Source organism: Argiope bruennichi, chromosome 10 (assembly GCF_947563725.1).
Source record: "Argiope bruennichi chromosome 10, qqArgBrue1.1, whole genome shotgun sequence".
Lineage (NCBI taxonomy): Eukaryota > Metazoa > Arthropoda > Arachnida > Araneae > Araneidae > Argiope > Argiope bruennichi.
This window is the reverse complement of record NC_079160.1, coordinates 51,672,834-51,694,947: the sequence shown is the minus strand read 5'-3', so window position 1 is coordinate 51,694,947 and position 22,114 is coordinate 51,672,834. Positions and strand designations below refer to the sequence as shown.

Below are 22,114 nucleotides of genomic sequence, written 5' to 3'. Positions count from 1 at the left end.
AGACGCAGGTGCATTATTGTTAAAAATATTAATGTTTTCAATTTTTAATTAAAAATTAGTATATGCTTGGTTATCATTTCTTTATTAAAACGCATGTACATCGAACAAAAAAAAATCGTCTCGTTTTTTATTAATTAATCAATAAGTTAAAAGAAAAATTTCAATTGCACCAAAAGTCATGGTTATGCAATTTAATATAGATTATATACAGGATTATAAGTCTTCATGGATTGTGATACTTTAGAAATTTATCAAATTAGGAATAAGGTTTTAATTATTAATCTACTAGAAAATAAACCTTGATAAAATAATAATAATAATTAATAGAATTCTTTAGAAAGAGAAAAGGGAGTATTGTATTGCAAGTATAAAGTGTATTGGAAAAAAATTACCGTAATTTTGTTGTATTTGTTTCATATTACGTTTTGTTTGACGTAAAATATAGCTTCATGTATTTGAGTTAATACGAATCACATAGGAATAAAAAATAACATAAAATAACACATCTCAACGAGATAATTTTTCAAAAAAAAATTTATTCTATAAAATTGTGTAAAGCTACTTTAAATTGTTAAAAAAAATAAACATTTTTAGGGAAAAAAATGGTTAAAGTTGTGGGAAACAATGCAGCAGGAAAAGATATCGTCTGTTGCCTCAAGTCCTCCCAAGTCTAGTTACGGTCCTGTTCAAATTAACTGGAAATATTAATGAAGAAACAACATAACGCAGCATAAGAGTTGAATAGAATTTAATAAGTTATAATTTAATAAATAATAACAGCTGCTGAAAATTTTAGAATGAGGAAACTCATTCCAAGTACAAATTCTTACTATCATATACACATATATTAAATTAAATATACAATAAATTATTTTCATATGCATTGATTTATAAAATATAATAACTTACTATAGTAAAATATTCGTGCTATACAAAATTCAATCATTTTATAAATATTTATATGAAATAAATATATTACTTTTCTGTATTCTAAAAATTGCTGTGACTAGAATACTATTCATGTGATTAAATTACATTGTCACAAGTAGTTGAAGGGAATTCTACAAATTCATTATTTAGCATTTTAATATTCTGGATAGTATTCTTGATATTAAAAATATTCTCATTACTGTGGAATCAATTTATTTTCATGTGATTTACCTAAAATGTACTTTCCATTTCAGATTTCAAATTTATTTTTCATCTTGCAATTGTTAATATTAGCATTAAGGACAGTTCTTTTATTGAGGAAATTCTAATTTATTTTTTACTTTTTTTTATAATGTATTTCGAGTTCTTAACATTAGATTGTATTTTAAATTACGTTTTTTGGAGAGGTTTTATTAATTTTCGCTATTTTTTCCCGTCTATTTAATTATGTGTTTTATTTACATTAATTGCATTCATGTCCATTAGCAAATTTAGAGGCAGCAAAATTTAAATCTATCGATGCTCTTAAATTAATAATGTATTTTGCTAATTTTCATTACATTTATTTATTTATTACTTAATTTTTTTAATGTTAGTATCTTAGTTGGTTGTGTAGAAAAAAGTATTGTGCCTTAAAATGCGATTTAATGTAGGCTTTAAAATTTTCTTTCAAAGTTCCACAGTCCATACTTTAGTTATACAGCCTTACGAAGAGGGATTTTTTTTTTAACTGAAAATTAATGCATTTTTTACTGTAAATGAGAAAATCGCAAGTTGTTAGATGATACGCTCAGGGTCATTGTAAAGTACGTCGCAGTGTTCAGTTAGTTTTGGTTAACATGCGCAATTGCATTTGTCTTGAGACAATGACATTAATTATTTAAACTGTTAATATATTCATAGTCTTTTTCATTTATTATTTAATTATTCGAATATATTACTACTTTGGGTGTATAGAAAATTAATTAATTTTTTTTCTGACACAGATTAATGGAATGATCTTTTCATTAATTAATGAATTATCAGTATTCCCTTCAACTTTGCATATAAACATCTCATAATACAATCTCACTAAAATTACAAGATACATTTATAATTAAGTAGATAATGCGCGCAGGAGAAATGTAGAAAAAAGTTGTATTTACACAGAGTACAAGGCTGCTTAGGCCTTTGCATCTTTTGACTAGATGTACTCATCCTCTTTCAGAAAAAATATATATTAAAATTATTCTATCCACATATAGAAAATACATTTACTAACTACAATCGCAAATTGCATATTATTTACATGTTTTAGAGAATATAAATAAAAAGTGCATATTCTCAGTAGTGCTAGGGTATTTATTTGCAGTTTGTACATATTTTATTGTCAGATAATTTTATTATAATCAAAGACAATTCTAGTTTTCGGAAGAAAACTATATGATGCATCATTCCTCTTGATCAAACAGTCCCGAATATCTATTGGGAAAAAAATTAATAACTGAATAGCATCTATTTTTAAATGCTAGTAATCAATATCCTATGTAATAAAACTGTATATTTCTAACGGAAATCATTCGATTTCAGGTAACTCTGTCTGTAAGCATAAGAAGCTTAAAAAATCCTGTTAAATCAAAGATCGTCATTTGCGATCGTAGTTGAATTAGCAAGACGGGATTCCATCTAAATCTTTTTAAATATTTATAAATCATGGGATTCTGACTATTTTATTAGTTTGTTTTGATATACCTGGCTTAGTGTGTTTTGCCATGTTTTTTTATTTATTTATTTTAGATTTTCTCTATTATTTATGTAAAGTCTTTTAGTTGCGATAAACTTTAAATTAATCAATAATTATTCTACATTTAAGTGGGGTTTTTTTTAGGTTTTTTTTTTACCTATTGTTAATCATTGATATGATTAATTTAATTTAAAAAAAGCCTCGAAATTCTGGATTGGTTAAAATTTTATAACTTGGATTGAGTAATAATCATGCACTTCTGAATAAGCAAGGGCTTTTTTCTTACAGTAAAAAATCAATTCCCTTCAAAGTTATGGATTTTTTTAATTTTAAATACTTATTTTTAGTCGTAAAATCAAAATTCTTCTCTGCATCTTTTTTCTTTTTGATTTAAATTATTATAACCCTCTAAAATAAATTTTTAAACCTTTTATTATTTTTATTAAACCCTTTGACTAAAATTATTTTTACCCTCCATATATGCTAGCATTTCTATTATTCATTATGTACGCAATTCCATTAATTAAAAAATTTGCCTTTATTTCCGTTTCATATGAGCTATTTTAGAAAATTTTATAGTTTTTTTGAGTAAAGGTAATTTTTTTCTTGTGACTTTTTCACAGAGCGGGAAAAAAAAAAATTTCGAGATTCATCTTTTTGTAGAAAAGGTTAACTGCAACTTCGAAGTTCGAAATTAAAGATTTGAATTCAGACGTTTCGAAATGATTCAAAAATTATTATTTGGATAATTTCGTGAAAACTTTTCATATTAAATCTCCTTCCTTAATAAATTTTGTTTAGAAATGTTAAAGAATCTAATAGAAGAAGAAAAAAATATAAAAAATTTTCCCATTAATTTTTTTTTTTTTTTTTTTTTTTTTTTTTTGCACAAGAGACATTAAATATAAAATTTAAGAATCTTTATTGTAAATAATCCACAAATTTTTTTAATTCGAATTTTTTATTTTTTGTATTTTGTTAAAAGAAAACACTTCGTATTATTTAAAGCCACATCTCATAATTATTAACCGCATTTAACATTACATAAGAAAAAATTCACATGAAGAAAAATATGAAAGAAAATCTAAATTCTAAATCTAATTCTAAATGGGAAAAAAAAAAAAAAGATTAAGCAATTTTGAACTTTGACTACATTTAAAAAATAAATTATATCGACATTAGTTTTTACCTATATAATGGTATATTTTATCTACATATATGTATCTTGTTTAGATATTTGTGATTCAACCCTACAATTAAATTTTACAGAAAGGGACAACTTTGATATCTACTTCTCATCAGTTTTATTGTCCTTTGATTTATGATAGCGATGAGGTAGCTGAGATCAAAGAGAAAGCTGACTGCAAGCATGACTTGCATGAAAAATGAAATTTGTCCCTTTGAAGGGGTAAATAATACTCCCTCTAAATAGTTACAAAGCACCTTTTACAGCTCTTCTTTTATGTAATATTCTAAGTATAGTGCTATTATGACTGCACATGTTATCAATTATATTTCATATACTTCTTACATCAAGTGCTGTTGGAATGAAAATGCTGTTTAGTTTAAAGCATAAATAATGATACTTGCATACTTATAATAATATTTTAAGCTGCAAGATAAATATTAATAATGATATCTGCAAGTTCTAGTTACATATATCGTATATGCACTTAAATATATTTACAGATACTAATTAAATATACAAAGAAAAATTGTTAACACAGTTTTGCTTTAAATATATCCCATTTGTTCAAATGTCTCTCATGTTAGTGATGCCAGTGCTATTTATTTTCTTTGACAGCTCAAATAAACCCTCCATATAAAAACTCTTTACCTTTTCCTTAATTTACATACCATATTTACATTTGAAAAATGACTAATTTATGGATTAATTAATTTTTTTCAAATATTTTATCAATTTCCATATTACTAAATTATTAAGTTTTTCCATTTTTGTTTATTAAATTAATTTATATAAAATGTTTCCGATTTGGCTCCAGGTATGAGTGGCTTTTAAACCCATTTATCCTACCACAACTGCTGGATCTCATGTAATAATTTCGTTTGACAGCACTTTTTGGCTTTTCACTACGTTCTTTGATGTCCGTACCATCCGTGACATATTCCTTTAGAAGATTTGGCAAAGACAGTTCGTTCACATCATTGATTTGCTTTAGCAAGGCCAGAATGGTACTTCGACACCGATCTTGCAAGTTGCTAAATTCTCGCTTTGTGACGCCCAAGGCCATCTCTGTTTTCGCCGCTGTGGAGCACACGACGGGATAAATCTCATCCTGTACCAGATGGAGATCTCTGAATGCCACCCCAAGGTGGCAACCGTCTTTGTAGTAAGAAAGTGTGCCTTTAATTCCGTCGAAAAATAATCCAATTATGGTGGCCTCGTTTTCGCGGAAGGGTTTTGCGTATTGTCTCCACTTGCCATTGTGCCAGAGCAATCCTTTATGGGATAATCCCCATCCGTGTTCGTCTTCTCCAAGCATATTGACAAAGGCGTTGGCGTGTAGCCGTGACTTCTTGGTGCTGATACCTGTGAAGCGGAAAATATCTAAGTAAAGAATATGAAGAGAGCGTATTGTATTTTAGTACATAAGATATTGATAATTTAAAAAAAATATTACATGAGGGGCGATTGCTTCATTATCATAAAATGCCCAACAATATTCTTACGATAGCTTCACGATATTGTATGACATTCGATATATCGAATAACGTCACAGAAATATCTTGAACTAATAGGGAGTCTTATGCACGACTTTTTTCTTACCAGATTTGAGAATCTTTTAAAATATAAGGTTTATTATATTTCAATAAATCAACACAAATTTGGGAATATCTAAGAGACGAAGTTTATGATATTTCAATATTCTATTTATGACACAGTAGGAATTTTGTAATCAAAGATGGATTAGGGAATCAATACTTATAGTAATTTATTCTGCAATACATTTCAGGGTCGAGATGATCTGGAAGCAGACTTGAACTTCAGGAGAGAATTATAGGTTCGATATCTTGATATATGGTAAAACCATCAGGGTGAAACTTCCTAAATATTTATCTAGTATGGGTATTTGGTATGGGAAATGCCAATTCAAATATCTTTCTCGCCATCTGACGTCAATTTCAATCAAATCTAATACAAATAACCCTTGTATTATTTCAAAATCGGACGGCAATATTACTAAAGTTCAAATAGAACATGATTTATAAAAAACATTACTTCTTTTTTTATAGAAAATAAAATGATTTAAAAAAATTGAGATTGGTAAAAATAACATCACATACGCATGGCCTGACTCCATTCTGCTCATAGTTTCTTTATAAATAAAATTTTAAGAAACTTTCAAATAGAATTTTTTAATCATTTTCAAAAATGGGAATTGTATTCAAAAATGCTAATTTTTTGGAAAAGAAAAAAAAATTCATAATTTCAATACAAAATTGAAAAGTAATTGAAAATTGAGTTAATAGAATTACTGGAAAAACAAAAATTTGGCATAAAATAAATCATATTATCAGGCATCTTTTTAATAGTATTTTAATAATCTTTTTTAAAATTCTATTAATGAGCTTACCAAACATCATGCTGGTACCAAATATCCTTTGACTAACTTCGATTTCCCAGTAATAACGGCCTCTATTAAGAACTCGGGTACCTCGTACACCAGCAGTTCCATTGCTCCAGTTGGGATGAAAGTGAGCAATCTTTAAATCCTCTCCATGCAATTTCACTTCATGGGATTTATCTTTTTTACTCCAAGTCCAGTTGTCTGTGCAGAAGTTGGATAGATGAGGACCATCCTGGGCCATCGCTAAGACAAAGAACAAAATTAATTTTTTTCACGATGTTAATGAATTGTGATTCAAATATATTTAAATGGTCTTTGGAATTTTGGTCAAAATTTGTTATTAAATTTTTATCTCTATTCAAATCTTCTTTAGCTTTATTTGATTTTTAAAAATACTTTATTTCTAATGAATGCAATATTTTTTTCCATTTCGGTTTTCTCTCTCTCTCTCTCTTTAGAATGAATTTTAAAATTGCTATTATTTTAAATGACCTCGAATGATAGAGAATTATTGTTTGTTATACATTGGAGACCATTTAATTCGTGTTTTTAATTGTAAATTAATTACTATCTTATGGCTCGTTTAAGGTTCTAATTGAATTGCAAACGAAGGATCAAACATGAAAAAAAAGGCTTGGGAATCCGAAGCCCTAACCACTAATCCTTCTCTGATACTCTTATGCAGTTTGTGTATAACCACATGTCAATATTTAGTTATAAAAAAAAATTGCGTAAAACCGCATTTTTTCAGGAAAGACACTTACATAAATAAACAAAAAGCAAAACCTTATCTAAATATAAAAGTTGATCCAAATCGTGACAGCCGTTTCCGAGATACACGGAATAAATTTATATATATACAAGAATTGCTCGTTTAAAATTATAAGATTGAATGTCAATTAATATCAATATCTGGCAGATCAGATGTTGGCTGTCTCACATGATAATAAATTATATTAGTTAATAAAATACTTTAGTTGTTGTCATTCATTCAATTTAAAAAATTTTTTGGAACCGAATTAAATATTGTACAAATTTAAATGCAAAATTCTGCATATTACGTAATTGTATGTTACATCATGAAAAATATCAGAGAAGAGATGCGTTTTAAAATATTATACATACATACAATTTCACATTATAAGTTACGAAATAAGTGAATATATTTTAGTGTTTTAATGATATCTGACATAGAATTGTATTTAAGTAGAAAAAGTCTCATTTCTACAGTTTTTTCAGATCATTAATCTATGATTCAAAAATTCATTTTTTGGTGATTCATCTATAATATTTACTCGTTTTTTTTTTGTTTGTTTGTTTGTTGTTATTATTAATTACAGTACTTTTCAGATTTTGCCTCATAAATCCAATTAATGTAGCTTTTACAATGCTTACCAGCTTACGATTGAGCGAAGTTCTCAATCGTAGAAAACTGATATTAGATCCTCAACTTTCCATAACTTTATTTGAAGCAATTAGATTATTGTGAGTTTCCCAAGTAACAGCATATTTTATATAATGGATATTAACTATATAAAGTGGCTCGAAATTTCAAATTATTTCTAGTTTATTTTGCTAAACAAGTTTCCACGATTGTTTTGAAATTATATTTAGCAAGCATGAAAATATTTGAGGGAGGATTAAATCATCGCTTTTCATATGCCTAGAGAGATTATGTCAGTATTATTATTTAATTTTATCATTTTGGTTTACATTTATTTCTAATAAAACTCTACAGATTATAAAGATGTGTAGAATGTACATTTGATAAAACTTTATTGAAGCTTCACTATAACGCGTATTATGTAAATTTAATCATTTAATTTAAATTTTTTTTCTGTATGTTTTTTTCTGTGTTTAATTTTTTTCTGTATGTAAGTGAAGAACAAAACATAATTTGTTCTAAAATTCGATCTCGGTGTTCATTTAACAATTACTTTGATTGCAATTTTTAATCATCATGCCTGTTTTAATATCTGTTCTAAAGGAGGATAATTAAGTTACTAAATTCATATTCCGTTTTAAACCGCATTATTTTTTTGGAGATAAATAGGAATTTATCTCCGAAATTCCCATTTATCTCCAAAAGTCTTAATTTTTAATTTACAATAGGAAAAAAAAAGAATGGACAGCCTTATGAGCTTCATATATGATTATCATATTTTCCTTAGCATATCTTAATATAACACATAAAATTGCAAACGAAACTTCAGTTGATTCGCTATGAGAAAGATATTGTATAAAATGCAACACTTCATAGAAAAGCTTATTTACAGATATCATATGAATTTTTCGGTATTCAAGTAATTTATTCATTTTTTGATATATCCTTAATTTATAGTTATAATTTCTTCTTCGAGACCCTTAAATTACCTCTATCAATAATAAAAGTATATGTGTGTGTGAGAGTGTGCTGGCGATCTACTGGAGAGGCCATTTGATTGTAGCTAGCAAATTTGGCTCACCTTGGAGTGTACGAATGTGCACTAAAAACTATTTTTTTAGATTTCAATTAAAATGTAAGATGAATTTTGTCATTTCCCCCCATATAATTGTACAAAAATTAATTTTTCATTGTTCCAAATTTTTAAAAAGGGCCTTTTTAATGATGCTGATTAAATAGTCGTGTGAATTATTTCTAAATTTGATTTTAAAAAAAACTTTTTTGTTTACTATTCTGTGTAATTTACAGGACGAATAATAAAAACCACACTTACAATCCCGCAAAATCATTCGTTTTTATTGGCGCTATTATGTCGTGGAATTAGTCTCCATTAGAAAGATTCATGCTCACAATAAACAGAATTGAAATAAAACAGTTAAAACAAAACGATTCCATTTTCTGACAAATTGTTAGAATCATGAGCATAAAATTATATCTACAATGTTTGAATGACATTAAATATAGCCAATACGTCTGGCAAGGCGGTTGGTCGTCAAAGGCGACTAGTGAAAGATAAATTTCAAAGCTTTCCATTCAAGGAAAATAAAAATTAGTTTATGCTTAAAATATTTTAAAAATTCAAATGCAGGTATAATTTTGAAACGAAAATCCAGTCAATAAATTTTGTAGGATTTCAGATATTTCAGAAAATATAAATAAAAAAGAGGAAAGATAAGACACAGAGAAGGGTAGATATTTACAGACAGAGAATATTTTAAAGAAATCAATTCACATGAAGTTAAAGTTACATGACAATCCTAATTAGTAGTGTCATCTAAAATTTAAATATACGCTGTCTAATGCTTTTTTCCCTGAAGGTACGCAATGGATTCCAAAAACTAATCTGGCATATTAAACGTGTTTCAGAACTTCAAGAATTGACACCATTTTTTCAAAAGAGTATTGTATTTACAAGATCAAATACTTAAACTAGGAAATTCCGGAGTATTAAAATTGATTATTTGCTTTCTTAAAAGTACAAAGATTTAAATTCAAGAAAATAAATAATAATAATAATAATAAAACTGATTGTTGAGAAGCCGACATTGTAGAAAAATTGTATATGTTAACTGATAAGCCACTTTTTCAAATTCGATTATCAGAATTAAAGAACTCGATCAGAAATGTTTGATTATCACTTAAGAATATGTTTTTTCATTTTTAGATTAAGTGTAAAAAGTAAATTTAAACTGAAAATATGCACAGATTATTATACATTAATTTAAAAAAAAAAAAAAAAAAAAAAAAAAAAACCTTTTTTTTTTTTTTTTTTTTTTTGAGGAAATAAATTAAAATTCTTTTTCGTAAAATGTCTTTCACATAATGGTTTAAATTTAAGCCTCATATAGAAAATAAAAAAAAATCTATGATATTATTCCATTTTTGAATTAATTCAACTGTATGCTTTTGATTTAAACTATTAAATTTTAAAAGTTTAATTTGATTTTATCTATATTTCTTAGAAATTGAAAAATGCTGACTGTGATAAATAAATAATTACATTAATTATCTTGTTATTATTATTTTGACGATTAAGACGAAGGTGAGACGTTATTTAATTTCAAACATTTAAAATTCAATACAAATTTGGACGATTAAAAGATTATTAACTGATTTGAAGTGCCAAGTAAAATCTAATTTCCAAATCATTTTATTAAAAACGTAAATAAATAAAAACAAAATTACATATTTTCTTGAAAATTATAAAATTCCAAATACATGCCAATAAATTTTAATACAGCCGTTTATACAAAATTTTTAAATATTTCTAGGAAAATTTAAATCGAAAAGAAAGAAAGGAAATAATGATGGAAAAAATTAATGAAAAATATGGAAGAAAAAAAAATTTAAAATTATTGTTTTGAATATTCCTTTTGATCTTTTCACTATCAGTTTTAAATATTATGCTATTTTGCATGCACACATTCTGGTAATTCCTCAAATATCTAAATAATAGGATTTTGACAATAAAATAATATTTTTGCCTACTTTCTTCAGATGTTTTAAAATAATTTTCAGCTGTTGATTATCTACCCTAAGAATGATGTGTACATAGAATTGTTCCAATATCTAAATCATGTGCTAAATTTCAAATTATTTTACAGGAACTAAACAGATGTAACGTATGCAAGTTCGGTGAATCTTAAAAGCATAGAAAATAAATTTTAAAATACTTTTTCAAATAGCAACTCACCCAAGAAAGAATTCGTTGGATCTCCATCAGCGAAATGTGAAATGGGTTTTATTCTCATGATTTTTTCAGGATAAAAATTGGGCACGAATCTGCATTTCTCTCACTCATCCTCACAATAAATGTTGTACAATCTACCCACATACTGCTAGAATAAAACATAGAAATCGATCCATATCGACTGCCTGCACGGCATCCACAAGCCTGCAGCATGTTGTCATCTTCACATGATGCCAGCTAGCAAATGCGACCGCTACTAACGGCTTCACTACACTGTATTGCGATACGACTAAATCTGATCTTAACTATTCCATAGAATGTGCTTGACACGATGGAAAAAAAAAGTGACATTATAAAGAAAGAAAAAAAAAATAACATCTGCTGTTACGAAACGGAAAAGCGTACCCTTTGTTGAGTTAGGAAGAGAGTACTATGGATGTAACGGTGGGGAGGGGGGCACAAAAGGAAAGAGCTATTGTAAAGGGCACGTGCCGGCCCCCCATGTGCGATACCGGCTGCCCGCTCATTGGCCAGCTGGCGCGTGGCGGATGGTGACAGACGGCGCGTGCGATCCCTGCTGACGTCATTGTATCGGAAAAAGGGCCACCTGATTGCTGCCTACTCCGGGGAAGCCCGTATCGTGTTGATATTCTTGCGACCATGCACTTTTTCCTAGTTAACGCCAACAGATGCTGTGTTATTGGATGAAATGAAAGGGGGGGGGCAGCTGTCTTTTCTCGCACTTCATAGTTTTTTTGTTTGTTTTTTTTTTTTTGAAAAAAAATCGACAGTTTTTGCTTTTGAATATAAATGAGAAAATTTTGATTTAAAATTTGCAAAGTTGATTCTTTACTCCTGTATCAATTCACACTGTTAATGCTAAAATACGGCTCAAATTTGCTGCAAAAACATATACGTCTGACAATTAATCTCTAATTAACGTTGTATTTCCTGATGGTAACATTGGAAGAAAGGTTTGCAGTGTCAAAATTAAATGATAGATATTAGTAGAATTCAACAACGATGTTTCTTGAAATCATAATGACTCGCTGCCAATAATTAATTAATAAATATTTCTAATGCAACTTCTACAAATTGTTTCAATAACTGTAGTATTCTGTGCATAATCAGCAATTCTAGATTCGATAACATAATATGTGATAAGATAAACATAGTATTTATATATTCTTCTTGATTATAAACTCCGATTCATTTCACTTTTAATACGTTGATTATAAGATTCATTTTTGCTAAATTCTTTTTATTTATAAACAAAGTTTCAACTTTTTGAAAATATCTCTATTTTTCTTCTGAGAAAGCTTGCAAAATAAGAATTCTTTAGATAAGAATTATAAAGATAAAAATAATAAGTTAAAATATATAAAATTAAATTAAGATAAAAATTATTTTTCAAATGAATCTTAATTTACATTTTAATAGAAATTAAATGTAAATTATGAAATTTTAATAGCAGAAAGTCGGGAATGAAGTTGACAAACTTGTACACAAAATACAGCTGATTACTTTTGCGCTTTCTTCTTTTATAAATTTTGGTGATATTAAAGTAATCAGAATAAATAATTTATAAAATTTAAACCGACTGAAAATGACTTGAAGAAAAAAAAAATGTTGAATGCTTTTAATATGTATTGATTTAATAATGAAAATGCGAATGAAAGTTTCTGAATTTATAAAATGTGGATTAATATAAATTGGAAATGTAAATTAATATTTTCAAGAGAAAATAGTTTTTTTTTCTTTTGTGCAAAAGTATGAACTTTTCAGATTAAATATTATTAAAAGGAAATGAAAATTTATTTAAAATTAGAATGGATAAAGTTGCATCCTTATAAAATATGTTAGTTTTGTTTCGTGAAATTCAATTAAAATGGACTTCATATAATATTAGGACAAAAAATTTACTGATGCTTAATTTGAATTTATGTAAATTTCATTTGCATGATTTATTAATAAATATTTTGTCTTGGATTGACGAGACAAAAATTTAATTCATTATTTACTCGCATTGATGCATTTAATTAATGTAACTAAACAATTGATTATTACATTAAATTAATTGTTTAATTATAAAATAAATTAAACTTGATGATCTAATAAAAAAATATTCGTAGATTTGACGTGGGGGGATTTTTTTTTCTCAAGAAATGAGCAATTTTATGTTATTAATTACTAACAATAAATAATTTATTTGATCAAAATTTTACTACTAATTATTTAAAATAAAAAAAAACGCCTATTAACGCAATAATAAACTTTTTGAAAGAGATCTGTATTCTTGAAGGAGAAAAAAAACCTCAAAAACACAGTAACAACAACAAAAAAAAAAAAAAAATATTGCGAAACCTCCAATTAAGTTTCCTCAAAAAGATTAATCTATGTGGTTCGAGAAATTAATTAAATATGTATATATGTGGAAATTTAATACTCTCATTTTGTGCTTTGTTGTTATTTATTTGAAATATATTTCTAAAGTAAAATTTAAAATGTCGTGCTTGGATACCTTTGAATTTTTTTAGAAGCATGTGATCGATATAAAGAAATACGAAATGACAAATGTCCCTATCCTAATTGTATTCATATTAATTACTATTGACATTAACCACCTGTTCGATTAATCAAACTCACGGTTTAATAACTCTGCCACTTCTAAGAATCCAATCCCTTGAGGCCCCTCGTAAATATTAATGCGTATTGGTGCGATGACAACCGCAGCATCTGTTCCCTCACCTCTGATGAAGGGGCAACCGTGCCCGCATCTCGATCCACACTTTGGAGCGCGCTCATTCCTTCCCGCATCCCTGTTTCCGTTCCAAAACGCTTTTTCGACCTTTTGCATGAGGAAGGAAGCCCCTGATCGGATGTCTGTTCATTGAAACGGCTTCTTTTGCTCTGTTTCTTTTTGACTTGTGTTTCGCTAGGAAGTGGCACCTCTAACCTCAACAAGCCACTGATATTTCTATTTGCACATCTGTGGAGTGTGGAAGATGTTTATTTTTGCCTCGGCAGTTGTGCGAAAGGCGAATGAAAATGACAAAATAAGTCAGACTGCGTAGCGAAAAAAAGCAAACGCCATTTCGGACTATATTTTTATGATTTTGTTGTTGATGGAATTCATATTTATTTGTGTGTGCGTATGCATAAGGGAAAAGAGTGTAGTATTAAAATATTTAAATAAATTTTTTTAAATAATTTGAATGTACAATTTGCAACTTACAGAAGTTATCCGTAAGGACAATGAATTATCGCAATACTAAAATCATGAACTAAAATAAAAGCTGTTTTTCAATGTTAGGATTCCATACAAAAATTTCATAAAATCCATAAATGTACAATCGAATTAAAATGACAACGCTTTGCCAAAACATAACTTGTTATCTAAATACATAACAGATAAAATAACAGTAAAGCTTTTGTTAGTTTGATTTGGTTTGGCAGTGTTTATTAGCGCAAAAGCCATAAATGGCCATACTGCGCATAACAGTCAAGCAGATAAATTGTTAAGTAACACTTACGACTTTTTGGTATAAAAACTGTATTATTATGTTCGTATGTTTTTGCAAATTAAGTTTGCGTATTGCAAGCGTATGCTATTGTGTATGGTCTTGTAAATTTTGCTAATGGTTAGATATCACCAGAAAATAAAAACTTTTGGAATTACTGAATTTTTCAATGTTGTAATAGAAATACATTATACAATAATAAAAATGCAACATCAGTTATTCTAGTTAACTATATTTATCGTTGTTTCGATTCTATTTGTCGTATTATTTAACACAAAAATAGATAAATGGCCAGTGTTACAAAGGATGAAAAATATAGATCTGTCGTTGCAATAGATTGTCTGGAAAATTTTATCTGGGCTTTAAAAGTAGCAGCAAAATCAATAAGAAAAAAGAAACGTTGATTAATGAAAGTAAACTGAATTTGAAAAAACAGTTCAGGAATTTTAGTTAGGATTTTGAAAATTAATATCATTTTTAAATCGGTAGGGAGATGGAACACTTAAGTTTTTCACAATTCTTCTCACAAATCTGGGCATAAAATAACACTAATGTAGAAAAATGAATTGTTATCTATAATTTTATCGATATTTATCTTGTACTGCATGGGGAAAGGTTTCAAACTGGAACACAATTTTTATAAATATTTTATTATGTTTCCTTCTCTCTCTCTCTCTCTCTCTCTCTCTCTCTCTCTCTCTCTCTCTCTCTCTCTCTCTCTCTCTCTTTCTTTATTTATATCTTGATTTTATAAACCACATATAATTTCTCCAAGCTTTTTACTATAATTCGCAGTTTACAATAATTTTCTTAGATTTGTTTCTGTTTGAAAGATTTTTAAACAGAAAAGAAGAATTAAGAATTTTTTTAATATAATTTTACAATAATATTTCTGATATATTTTGAATAAAGCGTATGTATAGATGTAATTATATGTACATTCAATGTGAAAACTAAGTAAAGTAAATGCAATCATGCTTTTGCAAAGTTAGACTTAAAACAGTTATTATTAAAGTAATAAAGAGATTTATTTTATGTTTTTTTGTATTTGTGACATTCTTTTAAGCTTATTTGATTAAATCTGAACTTAAAATGTTATTTACGAATTATAGTTTTTATCAGATTTAGTCGAATAGTTGGATGTATTCAGCATTCGAAGCATTCTACCATAATAAAAATAAATATTAAAATATTAAAAAACTTAAATTTTAAAAATTCAGTATCCAAAGTTAATTAAGCATTTAAAAGCTAATGATGACATAAATCGTATTTGAGAACAACAGAAAGTTGAAATGTAAGAAAACCACTAAATTTAAATCAACTTTATTGAGTTGAATCAACAAAACCACTTTCTCAAAACTATAGTTAAATCAATTCAATAAAGCCTTAATTGGCCTCTTTCACTTAAATATTACGAGAAAAAAAAGCAAATAAATAATTTTATTAAAATAATTATTATTAAGTAAGAAGTGTTAGAACTCTACTCTAACTTACTTTTAAAAAATATTACCTCTTTTTCTGTTAGGAAAACTTAGAGATGTAGATGGAACTTGTATCATAATAATCGGCACCCTTTCTTAATGTGATTAAGGTAAATTCGCTTGCAAAAATCACCTATCTTCAAATCCAGCAAATCTGCACATCTTCGTTGAGTATACCGTTGATCGGCCATTTGTTAGACGTGTTCTCCAGTAATTCACTATGGTCATTTTCTCCGAAATAAAAAAATAAGCAACTATAAAGAAATAAAATTATGCAATAATTATAAAATATATGTATATAAAAATGTATCAAATTTCCTATGATTTCTTATTTTAATTATCAGGTTTCAAACCATTGGAAATAAATTGTAAATTACTGAAGGCAACAATTCACGTTGTCATTACTGTGAAAGATGCGAGATACCAGCTCACTAGTGAATAACGCCATACGTGTTTCTAATGTTTCATTGCAATAGGGAGTTTTATGAAACCAAACGGACTTAGTTTTCAAATATTAAGTTTATTGAATTGCACCGAAATTAAATAAAATGGTTCTTCTTTTATTCACAGAAGATGAATTTTAATATCTCATTGACTCCCAATGAAATATTAAAACATGTCTGAATGCCTTTCGGTAAGTATGTGAGTGATATCTATTATTCAGAAACAACATCTATTTATCGAAAAATATAAATTAGAACTAATATTTTTTTTAAAAATAACAAATAATATTAAACTGATATAAAATTAATAACTAATATTTTTAAAAGAAAAAAAAACATTGGCTTAAATATATATTTTAAAATAAATGCACCAATAATATTGCAGAAAATATAGCTTCTATTTATTGGCTTAAATATATATTTTAAAATAAATGCACCAATAATATTGCGGAAAATATAGCTTCTATTTATAAAAATGAGAAAAAAAATGGAATAATTTGAAGTGATGTCGCATTTACATGACAAATATTGCAGCGCATATCTTTTAACATCTAACTTCTCTTACACTATACTATGATGCAAGTTATTCTTCTTCCAAGTTACCAATCATTTCCAAAATTAAATTAACGTAATGCATTCAATTTGTTAGACATAAGTATAAAATATTTCATTATATTAAAATAATAAATACATTTTCTGCTTAATCCTTTGAGATTTAAATTGTCACTCTTAGAATAATTTTTTTGCTGCCAATGCATATATATTCTTATACCATGTATATTCTTTTTCATGAAGGTTATGGGGGTTTTTTTTGTAAGTTTTAGAGCTCCATTTAATCGAATTCAATTAAAACAAAGTTTGCTTTTTTAATTCCCAGACTATAATTAAATAAATTTGAATTTTATATCCTTGACGAAAAATATTCACATTAAAAATTTCCGTGTTTATTGGAGTACTGGTCGCAGTTATATTTTAGAAATGCTTCAGTCAAGTTATTACAGTACCGATGTCTTATTTTTATAGCTATATCTTTCAGTAGAAAAAATATATACCTGAAATTTTCATCTAATTTATGAATTACAGAAAAATGGTTAAAGCTATGTTTGACTATTCAATTGACTAATCAATTATTAATGGCAATAATTTGTTAGTGAAATTTTTCTTAAAGATATATGTAAGTAATTGTAGTTTTAATAACTTTTAAATTGAAAAACTTATTTGAAAGATATTTCTAGATACATAAAACATATAGAAGCTAGATTTGCAGAATTTCTGGTTACATAGTGATGGCAAAACAAAATAAATAAATTTTTATGTTTTCTGAAACATTCTAAATATTAGGCATTATTCCATATATATTACATTAAAAAATCTTATAAAATAATTTAAAACAGTTTATCACTAATGGTGAGTAAATTGAATTTTTCCAGCTCAACGCGCCATTTTATATTCCAAAGATATCAAAATCTGAATAGTTCAGAATTTAAATCCTGTTTCCTTCTTTAATTTTATTAAATGAAATTCACGAATGATATGCACAAATATAGTCTACGTAATATGTTCTAACTAATGAAACTTTACCACCTATACAATGGCGACACAGTAAAATCTTTTTCACTGCATGGCTGTGCTATTTAACCAGTAAGTTCATGAAGAAAAATTTACTCTTAGAATTTACTTTTTATATAATAGTATGCACATTAAAGAAAAAGAAAAATTTTAAAAATATATTCTCACCTGTAAATATTAGAAATATTCCATGACTTTCGAACTATTTTAGATAGTTAAATGGCGCACCGACAGTTTGTTCTCTGGCGTCAATGTCGGTTTTGCCCCTTATTTCAGCGCCAGGGGTTGTAGTGGCGAGAAATACTTTACCGCCAACATAATCCTTCATGGTAAAGCACTGCTTGTTACTATGGCAACGTTACGAAGCATTAAATAAAACTTCAAAAGTATGTAATGTGACTTTATTCAAGCGACAAAATGTCGTCCAAAATAAAATGGCCAATTTAGAGATAGTTCTTTAAAGAAAATTACATTTTTTTGTCAGCTTTTGCTTTTTTCTTTGTATAATATCAATAATTATAAGAATCATATATTTTAAGTAGGAATTCATGACGAAAATTTAGACTTTAAAATGATTTCATTTATTGAAGTAGATCATTTCATTTTATTTTTTTTTAAGTTGCAATTCGAAATTCGTTTCCCTCTCCTTTTTATCTACAAGCTGATACGCTGAATACTTCTCAAAATAAAAGTATACTTTTAATTTATTAATATGCTGACGTATATAAAAAATATTTATAATTAACAAATAAAACTACAAATTAGCAATCATATCAATATTCCACTAAAGGCCAACACTTCTTATACATTTTAATTTTAATTTAATTAATTTAAATAAACATCAATCAGAATTCACATTTATGACTGATGTTAGTGCATGGTTAATAGTTAATGGAATGCCAATGAGTGAGTACATAAATGTATTTTATAAAGGATATTGAAAATATTTTATTATTAAAAAACTTTTATTTAAAACATTACATACGCAAAAAAACAAAAAACAAAAAAAATCCTCTAATCGTCTGCATTTTTAATTAAAGATTTTTCACCAAACTATTCTTAAATTTCGTAGTCTCTTGAACATTTATACCAAACGATTTTTAAAAATCCGCAAAATTAATAATTACATATAATTAATCAGAATCTATTCTTAAATCTCTTAGTGTCTTGAACATTTATACAAAACGATTTTTAAAAATCCGCAGAAACAAATTCTTTCAATGAAATATTAATAATTTTTAAAGAATTATACAAAATTTAATTAATTATTATAATTGCAAGTAGGAGGAAAATAAAAGATGATTCAAAATATATGTAATATTTTTTTTCAATAGGAATAGCAACACTTAATATAAAATAATTTTCTCTTACTTGAAAACAGTTATTAGTAAATAAAAATTGGTTATTTATTTAATTGACCCGCAACCTTTACTAAAACTTTCCATATGCTTCTTAATGTTTGTAAAGAAATTTTGAATAAAATTTATTACGTAGTTTGAATTTCTGTAGTCTACAGACCATTTATAAATTTCACTTTCATTTATATGAAAATAAAGGCATAAATAAAGTGAAGATAAGAGCAATGTTACTGATTTAAAGTTAGAATCAAATTTAAATTAATCCAATAAACTTCCTATTATCTCGTAAATGTATGGCATGCTAACCACAGAAAATCTATAAAATGATCGAAAAAGGATACAAATCAATAAGAAAATACTTATGATTTAAATATGCAATTATGACTTAATAAACTTAGATTCACCCACTCATCCTTACATTGTACTTATTACACTCACTTATACTAATTTTATTCACAAAAATGTTTTGGCTTACTTTTTTTCAAAAATAAAAAAATAAATAAAAGTTCATGTCAGTGTTATAACTAAACTAATTGTAACTAAGACATTTTCTTAGCATTTTGGTTTAAAAAAAACTAGAATAATCGAGAGATTATTGTAGTTAATATTGAAATACATATACAATACAAACTTAGTGTATTAGAGTGATTAAATGAAAATTTTGGTAGGATTGATGTAAGACGTGTTAAACTGTCAATCTAAGAAAAAAGGAAATTTCTAAGAAATTATAAAAATGCAAGATTTTGTTATCTTTTAAAATTAATTATTTTTTTATAATTTTCGATTTTCACGTAAGTTTATTAATAAGCACAAAATGGAACAAAAATTTTCTTGCAAGGAAAAAAAATTATGTTTTCTTACTTTCTAAGATAATTCCAGACTAAGAAATGTATGATTAATTTAAACAATTAGCAATGCATCGCCTATATGAAATTTAAACCCTTTATTCTTTATCGATTTTAAAATTGAAATTAGAAAAATATTTAGAGTTTATTTTCAGAATTGAATATAGACATTTTCACTATTTCAGTGTTATTAGATAAAAGTATAATTATTTTATTTTATTAATCTTAGGTTTTATATATTATATTTTGAATTAATAATTTCATTTATCGAAATACATTTTCTTATCTCGAAAATAGTATGAATTTACGCTATTTTATTAATGACACTAAAAAACGAAAAAGCAGAAATTCACACTATAAAATAACAACATAATGAATACAAAAAAAGTATAAAAATTATTTAATTTATGCATTTGTCACAGACACCTGACAAGCCTAATTGAGCATCTCATCAAGCATCCGGTTACAAGTTATCTTAAGTTGTGCTATATTATCATACCATTTTCCCATTTTCAAACATTTAACCATTTCCGAAATTGCATTAATGCGACACATTTGAAAGTCATCACATGATCATGAATTAATTCCTTAATGAAAAGAAATACTACACGATTTTTTTCTTGGAAAAAAATTGTTCTTCTAAATTTTTTTATTAAAGTATAGAAAACAATAAAATAATTTCGATTTTTCCTTTATAAAAATTGGTTAAAATAAGAATAGTTTCTAAAACAGCTGATTTCTAAGTTGGTGCTCTCTAAATTAGTTCTGATACTTCTACTCACGAGAATTTTAGAAATTTTTCTTTAGTTTTGTAATATATTGTTTCAAAATACAGATCCTATTTCCTTTTCTTGAATAATCCTAAGCTAAATATGTACAACAAATTGGTGCAACATTTTTTAAATATTATTTTCTGTGCATATCTAAATTATTATTATTTAAGCATGTATATGTAAATTATTATTATTTAAGCATGTATATGTAAATTATTATTATTTGAACATGCATATCTAAATAAATGGCAAAATAACTTATTACATATAAAATCTATATGAAAAAGAAATTTTCTTGCGAATGTTTTCGTTTTCTATACAGAAATAAAGTTAGCTGTACTTCTGCATTTTTGTATAGAATGAATGACATGTACATTATTCAAATACTTTATATTCAATCTTAGAAAAGTTCACCGTTATCCCAGATTCGTTTCTAACTTTAAAATGTATAAAATTATTGATTGCATTTTTATTGTATTTATTAGAGTTCGAAAGAATAATAAAAAAAAACCTTTTTAACAACAATTAAATCTTTATTTCTTTTCTTTTGCAAATCTTCTTGTAAATATTCATTTCTATTACCTTTTTTCGCATTTCTTATTCTTCAAGAATCATTTCCATTAAGTGTAAAATATTTTTAATAAAAGAAATTAAATATACTTGACGGAAAAAAAATGTTTGCTTTAACTTTCAATACCTTTTGAATATTACATCATTTTCAACAAAACTATTAAGAATTAATTCATAATTTATTTGCATGGCATTGTTTTCTTTTAGAATATCTGCTTAGAATAAGAGGGAACCATAAAAAAAGCTACTTGAGTTATTAGAATTAGCATTAGAATTTTCTGTTCAGTATTTTATTGCATTTTATAAAAAGTCTACAAATACATTTTATTAGTTATGAAAATGTTTATTTAGACCATCTTATAGGCTTTTTTAAACAAAAATGAGTTATTTTGAAGAAAAATGCTTCAATTAAGAACATTTTCTCTTTATGAAAATAACTCACTATTGTTCTTAAAACTCAATTTAAATTTTCATCATTTATACACTTAAATAATTAAATTAATTTTTCGTAACTATCCAATATATTAAGTATCATAATATACTTACCATTTCGACAGCTTTTCACTTTTCTATTTCCTGCCATTAAACTTTTAAATATTTGTTTCCAAATAAGAATATAAAGGCCAATTTTTTTTTTTTTTTTTTTTTACAAATTACTTTTTCAAACGATATTTTTA

General features: G+C 26.4%; 1 protein-coding gene across 3 annotated transcripts; it reads right to left on the bottom strand.

Moving 5' to 3' along the window:
• Positions 1-519: 519 nt before the first annotated feature.
• Positions 520-18,182, bottom strand: LOC129989171 (SPRY domain-containing SOCS box protein 3-like). Of its 3 annotated transcripts, XM_056097538.1 has the most exons (4): positions 18,060-18,182; positions 15,909-16,133; positions 6,250-6,486; positions 520-5,204 (listed from the first exon to the last, which is right to left on the bottom strand). In XM_056097538.1, exons 2-4 carry the CDS (start codon positions 15,955-15,957, stop codon positions 4,627-4,629), a joined length of 864 nt encoding a protein of 287 aa, XP_055953513.1. In that variant the 5' UTR covers positions 15,958-16,133; positions 18,060-18,182; the 3' UTR covers positions 520-4,626. The 3 variants fall into 3 exon arrangements, with proteins under 3 accessions (XP_055953513.1, XP_055953514.1, XP_055953512.1); XM_056097539.1 differs by lacking the exon at positions 18,060-18,182 and having other exon boundaries at positions 15,893-15,957; XM_056097537.1 differs by lacking the exons at positions 15,909-16,133; positions 18,060-18,182 and adding an exon at positions 10,881-11,365.
• Between the last annotated feature and the right edge of the window lie 3,932 nt (positions 18,183-22,114).

Bases quoted from the DNA above. Each gene is read 5' to 3' on its own strand.
- LOC129989171 (XM_056097537.1), bottom strand. From the start codon at position 10,938: ATGAGAATAAAACCCATTTCACATTTCGCTGATGGAGATCCAACGAAT. The intron at 6,487-10,880 runs GTGAGTTGCTAT...TCTTTGTCTTAG, and splicing joins TCCAACGAATTCTTTCTTGG to CGATGGCCCAGGATGGTCCT. The intron at 5,205-6,249 runs GTAAGCTCATTA...TCCGCTTCACAG, and splicing joins TGGTACCAGCATGATGTTTG to GTATCAGCACCAAGAAGTCA.